The sequence below is a fragment of the Bombina bombina genome, chromosome 4 (genome assembly GCF_027579735.1).
Source record: "Bombina bombina isolate aBomBom1 chromosome 4, aBomBom1.pri, whole genome shotgun sequence".
NCBI lineage: Eukaryota > Metazoa > Chordata > Amphibia > Anura > Bombinatoridae > Bombina > Bombina bombina.
This window is the reverse complement of record NC_069502.1, coordinates 608,139,364-608,163,333: the sequence shown is the minus strand read 5'-3', so window position 1 is coordinate 608,163,333 and position 23,970 is coordinate 608,139,364. Positions and strand designations below refer to the sequence as shown.

At 39.9% G+C, this 23,970-nt stretch overlaps 1 protein-coding gene across 2 annotated transcripts in view; it reads left to right on the top strand.

Annotated features, from left to right (window-relative positions):
* The window catches only part of PDSS2 (decaprenyl diphosphate synthase subunit 2), a 632,456-nt gene that overhangs the window by 507,668 nt on the left and 100,818 nt on the right, over positions 1 to 23,970 (top strand). For both annotated transcript variants that reach the window (XM_053710597.1, XM_053710598.1), the window contains exon 6: positions 4,491 to 4,664. In XM_053710597.1, coding sequence (XP_053566572.1) covers positions 4,491 to 4,664 — 174 coding nt within the window. The remainder of the gene's footprint in view (positions 1 to 4,490; positions 4,665 to 23,970) is intronic.

The window sequence follows — 23,970 nt, the reverse complement described above, 5'->3', positions numbered from 1 at the left end:
GGGTTACTCATGGAGTAAGATTAGGATTCCCAGGATATTGTCCTTTCTCCAAGAAGGATTGGAGAAAGGATTGTCAGCTAGTTCCTTAAAAGGACAAATATCTGCTTTGTCTATCCTGTTACACAAGCGTCTGGCAGAGGTACCAGACGTTCAAGCGTTTGCTCAGGCTTTAGTCAGAATCAAGCCTGTCTACAAACCTGTGGCTCCGCCATTGGAGTTTGAATCTAGTTCTTTCAGTTCTTCAAGGGGTTCCGTTTGAACCTTTACATTCCATAGACATTAAAGGGATACTAACCCCTCATTTTTTCTTTCATGATTCAGATAGAGCATGCAATGTTAAGCAACTTTCTAATTTACTCCTATTATCAATTTTTCTTTGTTCTCATGTTATCTTGATTTGAAAAAGCAGTAATAAAAGGTTAGGAGCCGGCCCATTTTTTAGTTCAGCACCTTGGTAGAGCTGCTGATTGGTTTGCTACATTTAGCCACAAATCAGCAAGTGCTACCCATGTTCTGAACAAAAAATGGTCTGGCTCTAAAGCTTACAGTACTGCTTTTTCAAATCAAGATAGCATGAGAACAAAGAAAAATTGATAATAGGAGTAAATTAGAAAGGTGCTTAAAATCTCATGCTCTATCTGAATCATGAAATAAAAAAATTGGGTTTACTATCCCTTTAAGTTGTTATCTTGGAAAGTTTTGTTTTTGGTAGCTATCTCTTCTGCTCGAAGAGTTTCAGAATTATCTGCCTTACAGTGTGATTCACCTTACCTGGTGTTCCACGCAGATAAGGTAGTTTTGCGTACCAAGCCTGGTTTTCTTCCTAAAGTTGTTTCTAACAAGAATATTAACCAGGAAATAGTTGTTCCTTCTCTGTGTCCTAATCCATCTTCAAAGAAGGAACGTCTTTTACACAATCTTGATGTAGTTTGTGCTTTAAAGTTCTATTTACAAGCAACTAAGGATTTCAGACAAACATCTTCCTTGTTTGTTATCTATTCTGGTAAGAGGAGAGGTCAGAAAGCGACTGCTACCTCTCTTTCCTTTTGGCCGAAAAGCATCATCCGTTTGGCCTATGAGACTGCTGGCCAGCAGCCTCCTGAAAGAATTACTGCTCATTCTACCAGAGCAGTGGCTTCCACATGGGCTTTCAAAAATGAGGCTTCTGTTTGAACAGATTTGTAAGGCAGCGACTTGGTCTTCACTGCATACTTTTGCCAAATTTTACAAATTCGATACTTTTGCTTCTTCGGAGGCTAGTTTTGGGAGAAAGGTTTTGCAAGCAGTGGTGCCTTCCGTTTAAGGTACCTGTCTTGTTCCCTCCCTTCATCCGTGTCCTAAAGCTTTGGTATTGGTATCCCACAAGTAAAGGATGAATCCGTGGACTGGATACACATTGCAAGAGAAAACAGAATTTATGCTTACCTGATAAATTACTTTCTCTTGCGGTGTATCCAGTCCACGGCCTGCCCTGGCATTTAATTCAGGTTAAAATTTCTTGTTTAAACTACAGTCACCACTGCACCCTATGGTTTCTCCTTTTTCTTCTTAACCTTTGGTCGAATGACTGGGGGGTGGAGCTAGAGGGGGAGCTATATGGACAGCTCTGCTGTGTGTTCTCTTTGCCACTTCCTGTAGGGAATGAGAATATCCCACAAGTAAAGGAGGAATCCGTGGACTGGATACACCGCAAGAGAAAGTAATTTATCAGGTAAGCATAAATTCTGTTTTTTCTAACTTTGACCCCCAAAATCTGTTACACATCTACACCCACCAAAAAACACCCATTCTAAATAGTTTCTAAATTTTGTCCTGAGTTTAGAAATACCCAATGTTTACATGTTCTTTGCTTTTTTTGCAAGTTATAGGGCAATAAGTACAAGTAGCACTTTGCTATTTCCAAACCACTTTTTTTCAAAATTAGAGCTAGTTACATTGGAACACTGATATCTTTCAGGAATCCCTGAATATCCCTTGACATGTATATATTTTTATTTAGAAGACATCCCAAAGTATTGATCTAGGCCCATTTTGGTATATTTCATGCCACCATTTCACCGCCAAATACGATCAAATAAAAAAAAAACTGTTAAATTTTTCACAATTTTAGGTTTCTCACTGAAATTATTTACAAACAGCTTGTGCAATTATGGCACAAATGGTTGTAAATGCTTCTCTGGGATCCCCTTTGTTCAGAAATAGCAGACATATATGGCTTTGGCGTTGCTTTTTGGTAATAATAAGGCCGTTAAATGCTGCTGCGCAACACACTTGTAATATGCCCAGCAGTTAAGGGGTTAATTAGGTAGCATGTAGGGTTAATTTTTAGCTTTAGTGTAGAGATCAGCCTCCCACCTGACACATCCCACCCCCTGATCCCCCCCTGACGTCCCTCAAACAGCTCTCTTCCCTCCCCCAACTCACAATTGTCACCGCCATCTTAAGTACTGGCACAAAGTCTGCAGTCTGCATCCCCCCTTACCCCACAACCTCCCTGATCCCCCCATACATCTCTCTAACCCTCCCACTCTACCTATTTGCCGCCATCTTGGGTACTGGCAGCTGTCTGCCAGTACCCAATTTGCCCCCAAAAATAGTTTTTTTTTTTAAACTTTTTTAGATGAAAAATGTGTTTTCTGTAGTGTAGCTGGCCCCCTTAAATAAGCTACATCCCTCCCCCTCCCAGATCCCTTATTAAACAATGAAGATCCCCCTGCATCAACATCTGTTATTTTTTATTCTTTTTGTTCCGGGCACCCGCCCCCCGCCCCCCCCCCCCCGGCTGCAACCGCCGACAGGAACATTATACAGTATGATTACTAGAATTCATGAGCATATATCATAACGGTCCTCCCAGAAGCTGCTCCCACCCACCAACGAATGTATGATCGCCATATGCCGATGCAGAGAGGGCCACAGAGTGGCCCTTTCTGCATCGGTGGGTAAAATAAGGGATTGCAGTGATGCCTCAATATTGAGGCATCACTACAATCCCTTGTAAGCAGCTGGAAGCGATCATGATCGCTTCCAGCGCTTTTTACAACAGAGGACGTACCAGGTACGTCAATTGTCATTAAGGGGAGTTTTTTCTATGACGTACTTGGTACGTCCTCTGTCATTAAGGGGTTAAATAGACATGAAACTCATCTTTTAAGGATTCAAACAGAACAACTTACTAATTTACTTCTATTAACAAATTGTATTCATACTCTTGGTATTGTTTGTGAAAGAGCAGGGATGCAAGCTCAGGGGAGTGTGAGTGTCTGGAGCACTATTTGGCAGCAGTTTTGCAAGAACGTTATTCATTAGCAAGAGCACTAGATGGCAGCACTGTGACCTACCTAGATATCTCTTCAACTTTTTTTAAAGTGAATGTCAATTTTGATGCTAAAGTGCCCGGTTTTTAAACATTCGATTAAAAACAGGGGCACTTTAATTCATCAAAATTTACATTTCACTCCTGTTGAGAAAAAAAACCTTACCTTTAAATCTTCACAGCAGCTCCAGCTTCCTCTGGTCATTGCAAGCCATTTCTGATGTCAGAAATGATGGATGGGCCATCCTCCAATCACGGCTTCCCCCCGGGGGAATCAGTGTCTGATTCAACACCGTGACTGGAGGAAGCCGGATTCCTCATTTTAGACCCAGGAAGAGGCTTTGCGACGGGCGGAGGAAGCTGGAGCTGCTGTGAAGATTAAAAGGTAAGTTTTTTTTCTCAACAGGAGTGAAATGTAAATTTTGATGAATTAAAGGCCCCTGTTTTTAATCAAATTTTTAAAAACCGGGCACTTTAGCATCAAAATTGACATTCACTTTAAATTGTATGCTCTGTTTAAAGGGACAGTCTAGTCCAAAATAAACTTTCATGATTCAGATAGGGCATGTAATTTTAAACAATTTTCCAATGTATTTTTATCACCAATTTTGCTTTGTTCTCTTGGTATTCTTAGTTGAAAGCTAAACCTAGGAGGTTCATATGCTAATTTCTAAGCCATTGAAGGCCGCCTCTTCTTTCAGGGCATTTTGACAGTTTTCACCACTAGAGGGTGTTAGTTCATGTGTGTCATATAGATAACACTGTGCTCATGCACGTGGAGTTCCTATGAACCAGCACTGATTGGCTAAAATGCAAGTCTGTCAAAAGAACTTACATAAGGGGGCAGTTTGCAGAGGCTTAGATACAAAGTAATCACAGAGGTAAAAAGTGTTTTTATATAACTGTGTAGGTTATGCAAAACTAGGGAATGGGTAATAAAGGGATTATCTATCTTTTAAAACAATACAAATTCTGGTGTAGACTGTCCCTTTAAATCACAAAATAAAGTTGTGGGGTTTTATATCCCTTTACGACACTTATGCAGTATCGTTTTAAAGCAAATATCCTTGTTAAATAGATTATAATTCTAAAATACTTTCCTTGATGTGTGTGTGTTTATCATAAGTATAAATATTAAATTCTGCCATTGTTTGTTTGTTTGTTTGTTTTTTAGAAGAAAACGTTTACTGATGACATTGGAATATCTAACTGGATGGAGCAGATTTACCTCTCTCATGGGGCACTGCTAGCCAAGAGCTGTCAAGCTGCAATGGAACTGGCAAAACACGATTCGGAGATACAGTCAATGGCTTTTAAATATGGAAAGCATATGTCTTTAAGTTACAAAGTAGGTACAATTTATAGAATTTCATTGCTGAATGATCTGGAGCCTGATTACATTTATTTAGTTGTTTTAAAGTGTCTTTGTAATTGACATCTTTTAATAACTCAATTCTTCTGCAGTCTTGCAATAAATACTGTCATGAATTGTTGCACAACACCTGTCCGTCTAGGAATGGACCCAGGGATTGAGAAGTGCTTTAAAATAAGACTTTCTCAATATCAGGATGTGATGTTAAGAGGGTAGTCATTCAGGCTGAAGGTTGTCAACTTGTAGGCAGAGGCAGTACCAAGGAATAGGCTGAGGCAAAGTTAGGAACAGGCAGAGGTCAATAACTTGCAGGCAATATTCGTACCAAATCAGCCAACAACGCATAGTCACAGGCAGACCAATGTAAAAAACAGAGCCAGAGGATTAGGCAAAGAGAATGGATAAAAACAGGATCAGGTCAATACACAGACAAGCAACAGTAGAACTCAAATTAATGGGCGCTGAAATCATGCCAATTACATCATTTAAAGCCACCAAAGAACGTGACAAATTTGGTGAGAAAAATGACATGGGTAGTATCTGCGTCACTGCAGGTGACACATACTGGGTGTGCTTGAAAATGTTTGGAATGCATTATCACCATGCTTGCTGCAATTATTTTTCAATAGCCAAACTCCAATTACCATTAAATTAGCAAACTATCCTTTGTTTTTCGGTTCTTATCGATTAGAAACAGATATGGTACAGAGTTAGCATTGTGATGTTTGCCATTTACCACTATCCATTCCCAGGTATGGAAAACTCTTATTTTTCAGACTTTAATTACAGGAAAAGGATGCATAATATATATTAGTAAATTGCAACATTTTAATTAAACATTTTATATTACAATCTCAATGAGTTTACAGGTCCTCTGACATTTTTCATACAATCAGTAGTAACATAGTAACATAGTAACATAGTAGATAAGGTTGAAAAAAGACTGAAGTCCATCGAGTTCAACCTATACAAATCTAAAATACTTACAAAAAGCTCCAGTTAAGCTTAAATAACCCCATTAAAATGTGACCCATTTAATACTAGCAATCATATCCATGAATTTTGTTTATATACAGAAATTTATCCAGACTATTTTTAAATGTATCTATGGTATTGGCATTCACTACCTCCTTTGGTAATGAGTTCCACAATTTTATTGCTCTTACAGTGAAAAAACGTTTCCGTTGCAGGAGATTAAATCTCCTTTCCTCCAACCTTAAATTATGACCTCTTGTCAGAACCAATTTTCTTGGAATAAAAAGAGCTTCTGCCATCTCTGTATATGGGCCTTGAATATATTTATATAAAGTAATCATGTCACCTCTCAAGCGCCTTTTTTCTAAAGAGAACAGACCCAGTTTGGCTAGCCTCTCCTCATAGGTTAATTTCTCCAATCCCCTTATTAGCTTTGTGGCCCTTCTCTGAACTTTTTCTAGTTCTGCAATATCTTTTTTAGCAATCGGTCCCCAGAACTGCACTCCAAACTCAAGGTGAGGTCTTACCAGGGCTTTATATAATGACAGAATTATGCTTTCCTCCCTTGAATCAATGCCTTTTTTAATACATGCTAGTATCTTATTAGCCTTTGAAGCCGCTGCCCTGCATTGTGCACTCATCTTTAGCTTGTTATCTATTACTACTCCCAAATCCCTTTCCTCCTGTGTTTGGCTAAGTCTTGTCCCATTTAAAAAATACATAGCCTGCTTATTTTTACTTCCAAAATGTAGAACCTTACATTTTTCCGTATTAAATCTCATTTTCCATTCACTTGCCCATAGTTCTAATTTTAGCAAATCCCTTTGCAAAGAGAGTTCATCCTGCTCTGACCTAATGACCTTACTTAACTTAGTATCATCTGCAAAAATAGAGATGTCGCTATTTAATCCTTGCTCCAAGTCATTTATAAAAATATTAAAAAGAACAGGGCCCAGTACTGATCCCTGGGGGACGCCACTGATTACCTTTGTCCAATCTGAGTATGATCCATTTACTGCTACTCGTTGCTCCCTATCTTTTATCCAGTTATTTATCCATGAGCTAACATTTTCAGCTATTCCCAGTCCCTTAATTTTGTGCATTAATCTCTCATGTGGCACTGTATCAAATGCCTTTGCAAAATCTAAGTATATCACATCAACTGATTCCCCTTTATCTATATTTTTACTTACTTCCTCGTAGAATCTAATTAGATTAGTTTGACATGATCTATTTCTCCTAAAGCCATGCTGATTAGAACTCATAATCTTGTTTACACGAATATGCTCATCAATATAATCCCTTATAATCCCTTCAAATATCTTCCCCACTATTGATGTCAGACTAACTGGTCTATAGCTTCCTGGATCATCCCTGCTTCCCTTTTTGAAGAGTGGCACCACATCAGCTTTACGCCAATCCTGGGGTACCATGCCCGAGGATAATGAGTCTTGAAAAATTAAGAGTAAAGGTTTGTCTATAACAGTGCTAAGTTCCCTTAACACCCTTGGGTGTATTCCATCTGGGCCTGGAGTTTTATTTACCTTAATATTTTTTAGTTTTTTCCTGATATCCTCTAAACAAAACCCAGTTAGTGGTATGGACTGGCATGTTCTATTCTGTTCCAAAGTATCATTCAATGGTTCCTCTCTTGTGTATACTGAAGAAAAAAACTGGTTTAGTACCTCAGCCTTCTCCCTGTCATTATTTATCATGCTACCCTCCACACATTTTAATGTACCTATATTATCCTTCTTAGATTTTTTGCTATTTATGTACTGAAAGAACCTTTTAGGGTTAGACTTAGAATCCTTGGCAATTAATTTTTCATATTCAATTTTGGCTAATTTGATTGCTTTTTTGCATGCTTTGTTACATTCCTTATAAATATTGTATGCTGAGTCTGTACTATTTTCTTTTAATAATTTAAATGCCCTACGTTTTTTCCTAATTTCTTTTAACACATTTATATTTAGCCATAACGGCTTATTTTTTTTTTTTTTTTTTTTATAACCATATGGTATGTATTGATATGTATATTTATTTAACAAATTTTTAAATATTATCCATTTATCCTCTGTATTTTTATATATGAAAAGTAATCTAATCTAATTTTTATATTTTAGAAGTTGTTGAATTTTTGTAATGGGAAAATACATTTAAAGATATTTGAGACTTAAAAAAACACCCATCCACCAAAAGAGAAAGCGTACTAAATATTTATCAATTGATATAACTCAGCGCTTTCTAACTGAAAACTGTTCATCTGAAGTGGATGCAGTAACTACTTAAAAAATAAGTAAGCTCTTAGAAATTTACATTTCTACTCCAAGATGTTCAGTACAGGTGGCCCTCATTTTACAACGGTTCAATTTACACCGTTTCAGAATAACAACCTTTTTTCCAGTCATGTGACTGCTATTGAAAAGCATTGAGAAGCAGTGCATTTATTAAAATAGCCAGTAGGTGGAGCTGTCCGCTTGTGTTGCAGCAAAGCCAAGCAAGCTGAAATTAATCAGTTTAACCAGACCTGAGCTATCAAGCAGATTTCAAAGGAACAAGATCTTCCTGTCTATAAATCAGTCCAGAATGGAATGCATAGAAAGAACTGTTTGCAGAAAAATGCAAGTGAAGTCTGTGTTGTGTGATTATTTTATTAGGTTTATAATGCTGTTTAGCATTTAAAGGCTTCATTTCAAAGCTTTAAAAATAATGTATTAGGTGTTACTTATGACAATTTTGAGAGGGGCCTGGAACCTATCTCCCTCACTTCCCATTGACTTACATTATAAACTGGGTTTCAATTACAACGGTCTCGATTTACAACCATTCCTTCTGGAACCTAACCCCGGCATAAACTGAGGGCTACCTGTATTTCAAACTTAACATTGTTTGTTTTAATGAAAGATATTTAGTGTATAAAATGTTTTAGGCACTTCCCTGTCCCTTTAAATAACATTATACTCATAAGTAAACTTAAATCAAACAACTATTACCAGTTTGTTGTTTTATGTTTTTTTTTATTTAAAATGTATTCACCTTTGCTATTGTTTTCTAAATTGAAAAATGTACATACAGGAGACATAGCTTGAGAACATAACATCATTTGACTGAATACACAAATGTAATGACAAATAATATATAGCACAAAGTACAATATTCATGTCTCCATTTATGAAGGTTTTATATTTTAAAAGTATGAAAGATTTAATGGTCACAGATTTAATTTTTCACTTTATGCCAAGATCGTTAGGTTTCATATATATTTATCAATCTGGTAGCAAGGCTTAATAGTTAGAAATAATGAATTCATAGTTACATTTAAAAATCTCCCACAATGATCACATATTATTATTATTTATTTTTTAAGACACAGTGAGTCCACGGATCATCTTAATTACTAATGGGATATTCACCTCCTGGTCAGCAGGAGGAGGCAAAGAGAACCACAGCAGAGCTGTTAAATAGCTCCTCCCTTCCCTCCCACTCCAGCAATTCTCTTTGCCTACTTTAGTGATAGGAAGAGGTAAAGTGAGGTGTTAGGATAGATTCTTCAATCAAGAGTTTATTATTTTTAAAGTAGTGCCAGAGATTGCTACTTTGTCCTAGGGTGTAGCCGTAGTCCATATCAGTCTCTACAGTAGAGCTTTTGGTGGCTTTAGAGCAATGGGAACTTGTGGGACATAATTCTCACTGCGCCTCCCATACATTAATGCTGCCCTTATTCTGATGGCCTAAGTAAGATGACAGGCTTTATCTTTATCCACAGGGCTATGAGAGGGAGAGGACCTCTTAAACCTGCTGAGCTGCCCTGCTGTCGGGCAGATTTCAAAGGTAAGTGCTAACTTTTTTATTCTGGGTCTGAAGCAAGCAGAGGATTCAGGACAGAGGAAGTATGGCACTTTACTGGGACATATAACTCTTATATATAGATTAAGGAGGATTCTGTGATGGCATGTTAATAGCAGGCACTGGGGCTGAGGAGAGTGGCTTTCTGGGGGTACTTGATCCGAGCTGGATACAAAAGGGATATGCCCTATAGCAGAGAGGGCTAAACCACTTAATATATTATCTTTATATTATTATATGGTCGCTCAATCCCCTGTATAAGTTTTATATGTAATGCACATTTTATACCTTTCATTTGGTATTACAATTTGCCCCCAGGTTCAAAGAAGGGTTCAGTTAACATCTCCCGGTAGTCTATCTATAGATAATTATGGCGACCGGGAGAGCGTGTATTGTTACGCCCACGAAGGGCGGGGTTAAGTTTGGCGCCGTTTTTCAGCGGCGCAATTTCCTATCTCTGAGTTTAACTATACTGGAATCGCTGAGATGTGAGTTATCACACCCACGAAGGGTGGTTTTGGGAGAACGGTTCTTATTCCTTTCTAACTCAGTACTCAGTATTTTCACTTAGGTGGGTCCGGATAGCGCTACAGTCGCGCTCCGGATCTGTTTAGAATCTAAGTCATGTCTTTTTAGGTACATGAAGTTCTAAGGGTGTATGATTATTAGGAGGGCGCCTCAGCAAGATTTAACTGAGGTTTAAGTCGGTGCTTCAATGTTTGCATGCTAGTCTAAGCACTTTTCTGCACACAAGGATAAAAAGTTATACTTTGAAATTTAAAGAGACAGTAACGTTTTTTTATCTGTTAATCTTTATTAAAAGAATTTCAGCTGTTTATTTGTTTAATCCATCCTTTGTGTCTTAGGATGGAACTAGAACACACAAAAAATTAGTTACTTTTTAAATTTAAAGAGACAGTAACGTTTTTGTCAATTTTTATTAAAAAAAAAAATCTCTCTTTTTTGAACCTTCTCCTACTAAGGTTTTCTTTCATGTAATTAGCAAGAGTCCATGAGCTAGTGACGTATGGGACGTATGGGATATACATTCCTACCAGGAGGGGCAAAGTTTCCCAAACCTCAAAATGCCTATAAATACACCCCTCACCACACCCACAATTCAGTTTTACAAACTTTGCCTCCGATGGAGGTGGTGAAGTAAGTTTGTGCTAGATTCTACGTTGATATGCGCTCCGCAGCAAGTTGGAGCCCGGTTTTCCTCTCAGCGTGCAGTGAATGTCAGAGGGATGTGAGGAGAGTATTGCCTATTTGAATGCAGTGATCTCCTTCTACGGGGTCTATTTCATAGGTTCTCTGTTATCGGTCGTAGAGATTCATCTCTTACCTCCCTTTTCAGATCGACGATATACTCTTATATATACCATTACCTCTACTGATTCTCGTTTCAGTACTGGTTTGGCTATCTGCTATATGTAGATGAGTGTCCTGGGGTAAGTAAGTCTTATTTTCTGTGACACTCCAAGCTATGGTTGGGCACTTTGTTTATAAAGTTCTAAATATATGTATTCAAACATTTATTTGCCTTGACTCAGAATGTTCAACTTTCCTTATTTTCAGACAGTCAGTTTCATATTTGGGATAATGCATTTGATTTAATAAATTTTTTCTTACCTTCAAAAAATTTGACTCTTCCCTGTGGGCTGTTAGGCTCGCGGGGGCTGAAAATGCTTCATTTTATTGCGTCATTCTTGGCTCGGATTTTTTTGGGGCAAAAATTCTATTTCCGTTTCCGGCGTCATACGTGTCGCCGGAAGTTGCGTCATTTTTTTGACGTTATTTTGCGCCAAAAATGTCGGCGTTCCGGATGTGGCGTCATTTTTGGCGCCAAAAGCATTTAGGCGCCAAATAATGTGGGCGTCTTATTTGGCGCGAAAAAATATGGGCGTCACTTTTGTCTCCACATTATTTTAGTCTAATTTTTTATTGCTTCTGGTTGCTAGAAGCTTGTTCTTTGGCATTTTTTCCCATTCCTGAAACTGTCTTTCTTCTGTTATGTGTGATCAGTCCACGGGTCATCATTACTTCTGGGATATAACTCCTCCCCAACAGGAAATGCAAGAGGATTCACCCAGCAGAGCTGCATATAGCTCCTCCCCTCTACGTCAGTCCCAGTCATTCTCTTGCACCCAACGACTAGATAGGATGTGTGAGAGGACTATGGTGATTATACTTAGTTTTTATGACTTCAATCAAAAGTTTGTTATTTTACAATAGCACCGGAGCGTGTTATTACTTCTCTGGCAGAGTTTGAGGAAGAATCTACCAGAGTTTTTTACTATGATTTTAACCGGAGTAGTTAAGATCATATTGCTGTTCTCGGCCATCTGAGGGAGGTAAAAGCTTCAGATCAGGGGACAGCGGGCAGATGAATCTGCATTGAGGTATGTAGCAGTTTTTATTTTCTGAATGGAATTGATGAGAAGATCCTGCCATACCGTTATAATGACATGTATGTATACATTTCAGTATTCTGGGGATGGTATTTCACCGGAACTACTCTGTTAAAAGTCACTAATCCTTTTAATAAGTATTTATCATGTTAAACGTTTTTGCTGGAATGTAGAATCGTTTACATTTCTGAGGTACTGAGTGAATAAATATTTGGGCATTATATTCCACTTGGCAGTTGTTTGCTTTTAATTGTGACAGTTTCGTTTCTCTTCACTGCTGTGTGTGAGGGGGAGGGGCCGTTTTTGGCGCTCTTTGCTACGCATCAAAAATTTCCAGTCAGCTACTCTTATATTTCCTGCATGATCCGGTTCATCTCTGACAGATCTCAGGGGTCTTCAAACTTCTTTGGAGGGAGGTAGATTCTCTCAGCAGAGCTGTGAGAATTTTATATTGACTGTGAATAAAAACGTTGCTCTGTAATTTTTTATGTCAAATTTAATTATTGTTATTTTACTAATGGGAACAAACCTTTACTAAAAGTTGTGTTGTTTTAAAGTTTGATGCTATAACTGTTTTTCAGTTCATTATTTCAACTGTCATTTAATCGTTTAGTACCTCTTTGAGGCACAGTACGTTTTTGCTAAAAAAGATTATAACCAAGTTGCAAGTTTATTGCTAGTGTGTTAAACATGTCTGACTCAGAGGAAGATATCTGTGTCATTTGTTCCAATGCCAAGGTGGAGCCCAATAGAAATTTATGTACTAACTGTATTGATGCTACTTTAAATAAAAGTCAATCTGTACAATTTGAACAAATTTCACCAAACAGCGAGGGGAGAGTTATGCCGACTAACTCGCCTCACGCGGCAGTACCTGCATCTCCCGCCCGGGAGGTGCGTGATATTATGGCGCCTAGTACATCTGGGCGGCCATTACAGATAACATTACAAGATATGGCTACTGTTATGACTGAAGTTTTGTCTAAATTACCAGAACTAAGAGGCAAGCGTGATCACTCTGGGGTGAGAACAGAGTGCGCTGACAATACTAGGGTCATGTCTGATACTGCGTCACAGCTTGCAGAGCATGAGGACGGAGAGCTTCATTCTGTGGGTGACGGTTCTGATCCAAACAGATTGGATTCAGATATTTCAAATTTTAAATTTAAATTGGAGAACCTCCGTGTATTACTAGGGGAGGTTTTAGCAGCTCTCAATGATTGTAACACCGTTGCAATACCAGAGAAATTGTGTAGGTTGGATAAATACTTTGCGGTACCGGCGAGTACTGACGTTTTTCCTATACCTAAGAGACTAACTGAAATTGTTACTAAGGAGTGGGATAGACCCGGTGTGCCGTTCTCACCCCCTCCAATATTTAGAAAGATGTTTCCAATAGACGCCACCACTCGGGACTTATGGCAAACGGTCCCTAAGGTGGAGGGAGCAGTTTCTACTTTAGCTAAGCGTACCACTATCCCGGTGGAGGATAGCTGTGCTTTTTCAGATCCAATGGATAAAAAATTAGAGGGTTACCTTAAGAAAATGTTTGTTCAACAAGGTTTTATATTGCAACCCCTTGCATGTATCGCGCCGATTACGGCTGCGGCAGCATTTTGGATTGAGTCTCTGGAAGAGAACCTTAGTTCATCTACGCTAGACGACATTACGGACAGGCTTAGAGTCCTTAAACTAGCTAATTCATTCATTTCGGAGGCCGTAGTACATTTAACCAAACTTACGGCTAAGAACTCAGGATTCGCCATCCAGGCACGTAGGGCGCTGTGGCTAAAATCCTGGTCAGCTGATGTTACTTCTAAGTCCAAATTACTTAATATACCTTTCAAGGGGCAGTCTTTATTTGGGCCCGGTTTGAAAGAAATTATCGCTGACATTACAGGAGGTAAGGGCCACGCCCTACCTCAAGACAAAGCCAAAGCTAAGGCTAGACAGTCTAATTTTCGTCCCTTTCGGAATTTCAAAACAGGAGCAGCATCAACCTCCACTGCACCAAAACAGGAGGGAGCTGTTGCTCGTTACAGGCAAGGCTGGAAACCTAACCAGTCCTGGAACAAGGGCAAGCAGGCCAGGAAACCTGCTGCTGCCCCAAAGACAGCATGAACCGAGAGCCCTCGATCCGGGACCGGATCTAGTGGGGGGCAGACTTTCTCTCTTCGCCCAGGCCTGGGCAAGAGATGTTCAGGATCCCTGGGCGCTAGAGATCATATCTCAGGGATACCTTCTAGACTTCAAATTATCTCCCCCAAGAGGGAGATTTCATCTGTCAAGGTTGTCAACAAACCAGATAAAGAAAGAAGCGTTTCTACGCTGTGTACAAGATCTGTTATTAATGGGAGTGATCCATCCGGTTCCGCGGTCGGAACAAGGACAAGGGTTCTACTCAAACCTGTTTGTGGTTCCCAAAAAAGAGGGAACTTTCAGGCCAATCTTAGATTTAAAGATTCTAAACAAATTCCTAAGAGTTCCATCGTTCAAAATGGAAACTATTCGGACAATCTTACCCATGATCCAAAAGGGTCAGTACATGACCACAGTGGATTTAAAAGATGCTTACCTTCACATACCGATTCACAAAGATCATCACCGGTACCTAAGGTTTGCCTTCTTAGACAGGCACTACCAGTTTGTAGCTCTTCCATTCGGATTGGCTACGGCTCCAAGAATCTTCACAAAGGTTCTGGGTGCCCTTCTGGCGGTACTAAGACCGCGAGGGATTTCGGTAGCTCCGTATCTAGACGACATTCTAATACAAGCTTCAAGCTTTCAAACTGCCAAGTCTCATACAGAGTTAGTTCTGGCATTTCTAAGGTCGCATGGATGGAAAGTGAACGAAAAGAAGAGTTCTCTTTTTCCTCTCACAAGAGTTCCATTCTTGGGGACTCTTATAGATTCTGTAGAAATGAAGATTTACCTGACAGAAGACAGGTTAACAAAGCTTCTAAATGCATGCCGTGTCCTTCATTCCATTCAACACCCGTCAGTAGCTCAATGCATGGAGGTGATCGGCTTAATGGTAGCGGCAATGGACATAGTACCTTTTGCACGCCTACACCTCAGACCGCTGCAATTGTGCATGCTAAGTCAGTGGAATGGGGATTACTCAGATTTGTCCCCTACTCTGAATCTGAATCAAGAGACCAGAAATTCTCTTCTATGGTGGCTTTATCGGCCACACCTGTCCAGGGGGATGCCATTCAGCAGGCCAGACTGGACAATTGTAACAACAGACGCCAGCCTACTAGGTTGGGGCGCTGTCTGGAATTCTCTGAAGGCTCAGGGACTATGGAATCAGGAGGAGAGTCTCCTTCCAATAAACATTCTGGAATTGAGAGCAGTTCTCAATGCCCTTCTGGCTTGGCCCCAATTAACAACTCGGGGGTTCATCAGGTTTCAGTCGGACAACATCACGACTGTAGCTTACATCAACCATCAGGGAGGGACAAGAAGCTCCCTAGCAATGATGGAAGTATCAAAGATAATTCGCTGGGCAGAGTCTCACTCTTGCCACCTGTCAGCAATCCACATCCCGGGAGTGGAGAACTGGGAGGCGGATTTTTTGAGTCGCCAGACTTTTCATCCGGGAGAGTGGGAACTTCATCCGGAGGTCTTTGCCCAAATACTTCGACGTTGGGGCAAACCAGAGATAGATCTCATGGCGTCTCGCCAGAACGCCAAACTTCCTCACTACGGGTCCAGATCCAGGGATCCGGGAGCGGTTCTGATAGATGCTTTGACAGCACCTTGGAACTTCGGGATGGCTTATGTGTTTCCACCCTTCCCGCTGCTTCCTCGATTGATTGCCAAAATCAAACAGGAGAGAGCATCAGTGATTCTAATAGCGCCTGCATGGCCACGCAGGACTTGGTATGCAGATCTAGTGGACATGTCATCCTGTCCGCCTTGGTCTCTACCTCTAAGACAGGACCTTCTGATACAGGGTCCATTCAAACATCAAAATCTAACTTCTCTGAAGCTGACTGCTTGGAAATTGAACGCTTGATTTTATCAAAACGTGGTTTTTCTGAGTCGGTTATTGATACCCTGATACAGGCTAGGAAGCCTGTTACCAGAAAGATTTACCATAAAATATGGCGTAAATACCTATACTGGTGCGAATCCAAACGTTACTCCTGGAGTAAGGTTAGGATCCCTAGGATATTGTCCTTTCTACAAGAAGGTTTAGAAAAGGGTTTATCAGCTAGTTCATTAAAGGGACAGATTTCAGCTCTGTCCATCTTGTTACACAGGCGTCTGTCAGAAAATCCAGACGTCCAGGCCTTTTGTCAGGCTTTAGCTAGGATCAAGCCTGTGTTTAAAGCTGTTGCTCCGCCATGGAGTTTAAACTTAGTTCTTAACGTTTTACAGGGTGTTCCGTTTGAACCCCTTCATTCCATTGATATAAAATTGTTATCTTGGAAAGTTCTGTTTTTAATGGCTATTTCCTCGGCTCGAAGAGTCTCTGAGTTATCAGCTTTACATTGTGATTCTCCTTATCTGATTTTTCACTCAGACAAGGTAGTTCTGCGTACTAAACCTGGGTTCTTACCTAAGGTAGTCACTAACAGGAATATCAATCAAGAGATTGTTGTTCCATCCTTGTGTCCAAATCCTTCTTCAAAGAAGGAACGTCTTCTACACAATCTGGATGTAGTTCGTGCCCTCAAGTTCTACTTGCAGGCAACTAAAGATTTTCGCCAAACTTCTTCCCTGTTTGTCGTTTATTCTGGACAGAGGAGAGGTCAAAAAGCTTCTGCTACCTCTCTCTCTTTTTGGCTTCGTAGCATAATACGTTTAGCCTATGAGACTGCTGGACAGCAGCCTCCTGAAAGAATTACAGCTCACTCCACTAGAGCTGTGGCTTCCACTTGGGCCTTTAAGAATGAGGCCTCTGTTGAACAGATTTGCAAGGCTGCAACTTGGTCTTCGCTTCATACTTTTTCCAAATTTTACAAATTTGACACTTTTGCTTCTTCGGAGGCTATTTTTGGGAGAAAGGTTCTTCAGGCAGTGGTTCCTTCTGTATAATGAGCCTGCCTATCCCTCCCGTCATCCGTGTACTTTTGCTTTGGTATTGGTATCCCAGAAGTAATGATGACCCGTGGACTGATCACACATAACAGAAGAAAACATAATTTATGCTTACCTGATAAATTCCTTTCTTCTGTTGTGTGATCAGTCCACGGCCCGCCCTGTTTTAAGGCAGGTAAATATCTTTTAAATTATACTCCAGTCACCACTTCACCCTTGGTTACTCCTTTCTCGTTGATTCTTGGTCGAATGACTGGGACTGACGTAGAGGGGAGGAGCTATATGCAGCTCTGCTGGGTGAATCCTCTTGCATTTCCTGTTGGGGAGGAGTTATATCCCAGAAGTAATGATGACCCGTGGACTGATCACACAACAGAAGAAAGGAATTTATCAGGTAAGCATAAATTATGTTTTTAAGGAATTTGATCAATTTTGCTTTATATATGTTGTTTTTTCTCTTACATATTGCAAGATGTCCCACGTTGCATCTGAGTCAGAAGATACTACAGGAAAATCGCTGTCAAGTGCTGAATCTACCAAAGCTAAGTGCATCTGCTGTAAACTTTTGGTAGCTATTCCTCCAGCTGTTGTTTGTATTGATTGTCATGACAAACTTGTTAAAGCAGATAATATTTCCTTTAGTAAAGTACCATTGCCTGTTGCAGTTCCTTCAACATCTAAGGTGCAGAATGTTCCTGATAATATAAGAGATTTTGTTTCAGAATCCATTAAGAAGGCTATGTCTGTTATTTCTCCTTCTAGTAAACGTAAAAAATCTTTTAAAACTTCTCTCCCTACAGATGAATTTTTAAATGAAGATCATCATTCTGATTCTGATGATTCCTCTGGTTCAGAGGATTCTGTCTCAGAGGTTGATGCTGATAAATCTTCATATTTATTTAAAATGGAATTTATTCGTTCTTTACTTAAAGAAGTACTAATTGCTTTAGAAATAGAGGATTCTGGTCCTCTTGATGTTAATTCTAAACGTTTGGATAAGGTTTTTAAAGCTCCTGTGGTTTTTCCAGAAGTTTTTCCTGTTCCTAATGCTATTTCTGCAGTAATTTCCAAGGAATGGGATAAATTGGGTAATTCATTTACTCCTTCTAAACGTTTTAAGCATTTATATCCTGTGCCGTCTGACAGATTAGAATTTTGGGACAAGATCCCTAAAGTTGATGGGGCTATTTCTACCCTTGCTAAACGTACTACTATTCCTACGTCAGATGGTACTTCGTTTAAAGATCCTCTAGATAGGAAAATTGAATCCTTTCTAAGAAAAGCTTATCTGTGTTCAGGTAATCTTCTTAGACCTGCTATATCTTTGGCTGATGTTGCTGCAGCTTCAACTTTTTGGTTGGAAACTTTAGCGCAAAAAAGTAACACATCGTGATTCTCATGATATTATTATTCTTCTTCAGCATGCTAATAATTTTATATGTGATGCTATTTTTGATATTATCAGAGTTGATGTCAGGTTTATGTCTCTAGCTATCTTAGCTAGAAGAGCTTTATGGCTTAAAACTTGGAATGCTGATATGGCTTCTAAATCAACTTTGCTTTCCATTTCTTTCCAGGGTAACAAATTATTTGGTTCTCAGTTGGATTCCATTATTTCAACTGTTACTGGTGGGAAAGGAACTTTTTTACCACAGGATAAAAAATCTAAAGGTAAAAACAGGGCTAATAATCGTTTTCGTTCCTTTCGTTTCAACAAAGAACAAAAACCTGATCCTTCATCCTCAGGAGCAGTTTCGGTTTGGAAACCATCTCCAGTCTGGAATAAATCCAAGCCAGCTAGAAAGGCAAAGCCTGCTTCTAAGTCCACATGAAGGTGCGGCCCTCGTTCCAGCTCAGCTGGTAGGGGGCAGGTTACGTTTTTTCAAGGAAATTTGGATCAATTCTGTTCACAATCTTTGGATTCAGAGCATTGTTTTAGAAGGGTACAGAATTGGTTTCAAGATGAGACCTCCTGCAAAGAGATTTTTTCTTTCCCGTGTCCCAGTAAATCCAGTAAAAGCTCAAGCATTTCTGAAATGTGTTTCAGATCTAGAGTTGTCTGGAGTAATTATGCCAGTTCCAGTTCCGGAACAGGGGATGGGGTTTTATTCAAATCTCTTCATTGTACCAAAGAAGGAGAATTCCTTCAGACCAGTTCTGGATCTAAAAATATTGAATCGTTATGTAAGGATACCAACGTTCAAGATGGTAACTGTAAGGACTATATTGCCTTTTGTTCAGCAAGGGAATTATATGTCCACAATAGATTTACAGGATGCATATCTGCATATTCCGATTCATCCAGATCATTATCAGTTCCTGAGATTCTCTTTTCTGGACAAGCATTACCAGTTTGTGGCTCTGCCGTTTGGCCTAGCTACAGCTCCAAGAATTTTTACAAAGGTTCTCGGTGCCCTTCTGTCTGTAATCAGAGAACAGGGTATTGTGGTATTTCCTTATTTGGACGATATCTTGGTACTTGCTCAGTCTTTACATTTAGCAGAATCTCATACGAATCGACTTGTGTTGTTTCTTCAAGATCATGGTTGGAGGATCAATTTACCAAAAAGTTCTTTGATTCCTCAGACAAGAGTAACCTTTCTGGGTTTCCAGATGGATTCAGTGTCCATGACTCTGTCTTTAACAGACAAGAGACGTCTAAAATTGATTGCAGCTTGTCGAAACCTTCAGTCACAATCATTCCCTTCGGTAGCCTTATGCATGGAAATTCTAGGTCTTATGACTGCTGCATCGGACGCGATCCCCTTTGCTCGTTTTCACATGCGACCTCTTCAGCTCTGTATGCTGAAGCAATGGTGCAAGGATTACACGAAGATTTCTCAAATAATATCTTTAAAACCGATTGTTCGACACTCTCTAACATGGTGGACAGACCACCATCGTTTAATTCAGGGGGCTTCTTTTGTGCTTCCGACCTGGACTGTAATTTCAACAGATGCAAGTCTTTCAGGTTGGGGAGCTGTGTGGGGATCTCTGACAGCACAAGGAGTTTGGGAATCTCAGGAGGTGAGATTACCGATCAATATTTTGGAACTCCGTGCAATTTTCAGAGCTCTTCAGTTTTGGCCTCTTCTGAAGAGAGAATCGTTCATTTGTTTTCAGACGGACAATGTCACAACTGTGGCATACATCAATCATCAAGGAGGGACTCACAGTCCTCTGGCTATGAGAGAAGTATCTCGAATTTTGGTTTGGGCGGAATCCAGCTCCTGTCTAATCTCTGCGGTTCATATCCCAGGTATAGACAATTGGGAAGCGGATTATCTCAGTCGCCAAACGTTACATCCGGGCGAATGGTCTCTTCACCCAGAGGTATTTCTTCAGATTGTTCAAATGTGGGAACTTCCAGAAATAGATCTGATGGCGTCCCATCTAAACAAGAAACTTCCCAGGTATCTGTCCAGATCCCGGGATCCTCAGGCGGAGGCAGTGGATGCATTATCACTTCCTTGGAAGTATCATCCTGCCTATATCTTTCCGCCTCTAGTTCTTCTTCCAAGAGTAATATCCAAGATTCTGAAGGAATGCTCGTTTGTTCTGCTGGTAGCTCCGGCATGGCCTCACAGATTTTGGTATGCGGATCTTGTCCGGATGGCCTCTTGCCAACCGTGGACTCTTCCGTTAAGACCAGACCTTCTGTCACAAGGTCCTTTTTTCCATCAGGATCTGAAATCCTTAAATTTAAAGGTATGGAGATTGAACGCTTGATTCTTGGTCAAAGAGGTTTCTCTGACGCTGTGATTAATACTATGTTACAGGCTCGTAAATCTGTATCTAGAGAGATATATTATAGAGTCTGGAAGACTTATATTTCTTGGTGTCTTTCTCATCATTTTTCTTGGCATTCTTTTAGAATACCGAGAATTTTACAGTTTCTTCAGGATGGTTTAGATAAGGGTTTGTCCGCAAGTTCTTTGAAAGGACAAATCTCTGCTCTTTCTGTTCTTTTTCACAGAAAGATTGCTATTCTTCCTGATATTCATTGTTTTGTACAAGCTTTGGTTCGTATAAAACCTGTCATTAAGTCAATCTCTCCTCCTTGGAGTTTGAATCTGGTTCTGGGAGCTCTTCAAGCTCCTCCGTTTGAACCTATGCATTCATTGGACATTAAATTGCTTTCTTGGAAAGTTTTGTTCCTTTTGGCCATCTCTTCTGCTAGAAGAGTTTCTGAATTATCTGCTCTTTCTTGTGAGTCTCCTTTTCTGATTTTTCACCAGGATAAGGCGGTGTTGCGAACTTCTTTTGAATTTTTACCTAAAGTTGTGAATTCCAACAACATTAGTAGAGAAATTGTGGTTCCTTCATTATGTCCTAATCCTAAGAATTCTAAAGAGAAATCGTTGCATTCTTTGGATGTTGTTAGAGCTTTGAAATATTATGTTGAAGCTACGAAATCTTTCCGTAAGACTTCTAGTCTATTTGTTATCTTTTCCGGTTCTAGAAAAGGCCAGAAAGCTTCTGCCATTTCTTTGGCATCTTGGTTGAAATCTTTAATTCATCTTGCTTATGTTGAGTCGGGTAAAACTCCGCCTCAGAGAATTACAGCTCATTCTACTAGGTCAGTTTCTACTTCCTGGGCGTTTAGGAATGAAGCTTCGGTTGACCAGATTTGCAAAGCAGCAACTTGGTCCTCTTTGCATACTTTTACTAAATTCTACCATTTTGATGTATTTTCTTCTTCTGAAGCAGTTTTTGGTAGAAAAGTACTTCAGGCAGCGGTTTCAGTTTGAATCTTCTGCTTATGTTTTTCGTTAAACTTTTATTTTGGGTGTGGATTATTTTCAGCAGGAATTGGCTGTCTTTATTTTATCCCTCCCTCTCTAGTGACTCTTGCGTGGAAAGATCCACATCTTGGGTAGTCATTATCCCATACGTCACTAGCTCATGGACTCTTGCTAATTACATGAAAGAAAACATAATTTATGTAAGAACTTACCTGATAAATTCATTTCTTTCATATTAGCAAGAGTCCATGAGGCCCACCCTTTTTTGTGGTGGTTATGATTTTGTATAAAGCACAATTTATTCCAATTCCTTATTTTATATGCTTTCGCACTTTTTTATCACCCCACTTCTTGGCTATTCGTTAAACTGAATTGTGGGTGTGGTGAGGGGTGTATTTATAGGCATTTTGAGGTTTGGGAAACTTTGCCCCTCCTGGTAGGAATGTATATCCCATACGTCCCATACGTCACTAGCTCATGGACTCTTGCTAATATGAAAGAAATGAATTTATCAGGTAAGTTCTTACATAAATTATGTTTTTTGTTGTTTGGGAGTCTGTTGACTATGGTCAATCTATGCCACAAATTTCTCCTATAGTGTCCCACAAAATGTTATGGCCCACATGCAGTGCCCCACGCTTCCTCTAACACTCCATTTGGAGTTACTTTGTATTTCATACATTATAGGTTTTACCACGAGGTAGAAAACATTACAAGAGGAATTATTTTCAATCATTTAGGGTGATTGATTCAGTAGTAGTAGTATTTAAAAAGATGTTTTCCATAGCCAAATTAGCTAAGGAGGCTGGGCTAAGAGAACTACGATACCCTTAGAGGATAGTTGGGTTTTTCAAAGGTCTTATGGACAAGAATTAGAAAAGGGATGTACACCAGGGCTTACAATGGCAACCAGCTGTGTACTTTGCTAAAGTCACTAGTGCAACGGCATATTGGTTTGATGCGTTGTCTGATGCTACTAAGTCAGAAACTTCCCTGGATAAAGATCCAGGATAGGATAAAAGCTTTAAAGTTGGCTAATTCCTTTATTTCGAATTCTCCCCTTCAAGTTATCAAACTGGGAGCATAGGTTTCAGGGTTCTCTGTTCCAGCTCACAGAGTCTTATGGTTAGAACCTTGGTCTACAGATGTATGCTCTAAGTCTAAGCTTTTAGCGATTCCTTACAAGGGGAAGACCTTGTTGGGACCTGGCTTGACAAAAATAATATCTTTTGGAATTTAAAGAATTTCAACAAAAAAAAAAACAAAAAAAAAAAAAATTAAATAGCCTGCTGTTGAATCAAACACAGCGTGAAGGACATGCCCCCGATCCGGAACCGGACTTGTAGAGGGCAGACTTTCTGTCTCCGCTCAGGCTTGGGTTTGAGATGTTCAGGATCCCTGGGCAATAGAAAATAGTGTCCCAGGGACACAAATCCGAGTTTAAAGAGTTTTCCTCCCAGAGGCAGGTTTCTGCTTTCAAGATTATCTGCAGATCAGATAAAAGGAGAGGTGTTCTTACACTGCGTAGGAGTCCTCTAAGACCTGGGAGTAATTGTTCCAGTTCCACTACAGGTACAGGGTCTGGGTTTTTTTGTCCCAATCGGTTTGTGGTTCCCAAAGAAGAGGGACCCTTCAGACCACTTTTAGATCTCAAGAGTCTAAACAAATTTTTTAGTGTACCGTCCTTCAAGATGGAAACTATTCGTTCCATTCTTCCCTTGATCCAAGAGGGTCAATTTATGACAGCAGTGGATTTAAAGGACGTGTACCTTCATGTGCCATTCTCTAGAATTGTCTCAAGTTCTAAGGTTTGCATTTCTAGACAAATGCTTCCAGTTCGTGGCTCTTCCTTTCTGTCTTGCCACAGCTCAGAGTTTTCACAAGGGCTCTGGGATCACTGTTGGCGGTGCTTCAGTTACGGGGCATTGCAGTGGCACTCTATCTGGACAACATTCTAGTCCAGGCGCTATCCTTACAGCATGCAAGATGTCACATAGACATGGTGTTATCCTTCCCGCGATCTCATGGGTGGAAGGTAGATTTGGAAAAGAGTTCCTCAGTTCCAAACACAAGGGTATCTTTCTGGGGAACCATAATAGATTCCATATCAATGAAGAGTTTTCTGACAGAATGTCAGGAAATCAGAGTATCGATACTTGTCTAGTCATTCAGTCCACTCCTCGGCCGTCAGTGTCTCAGTGCATGGAGGTAATCGGCTGATGGTGGCGGCAATGGACATCATCCCGTTTGCTC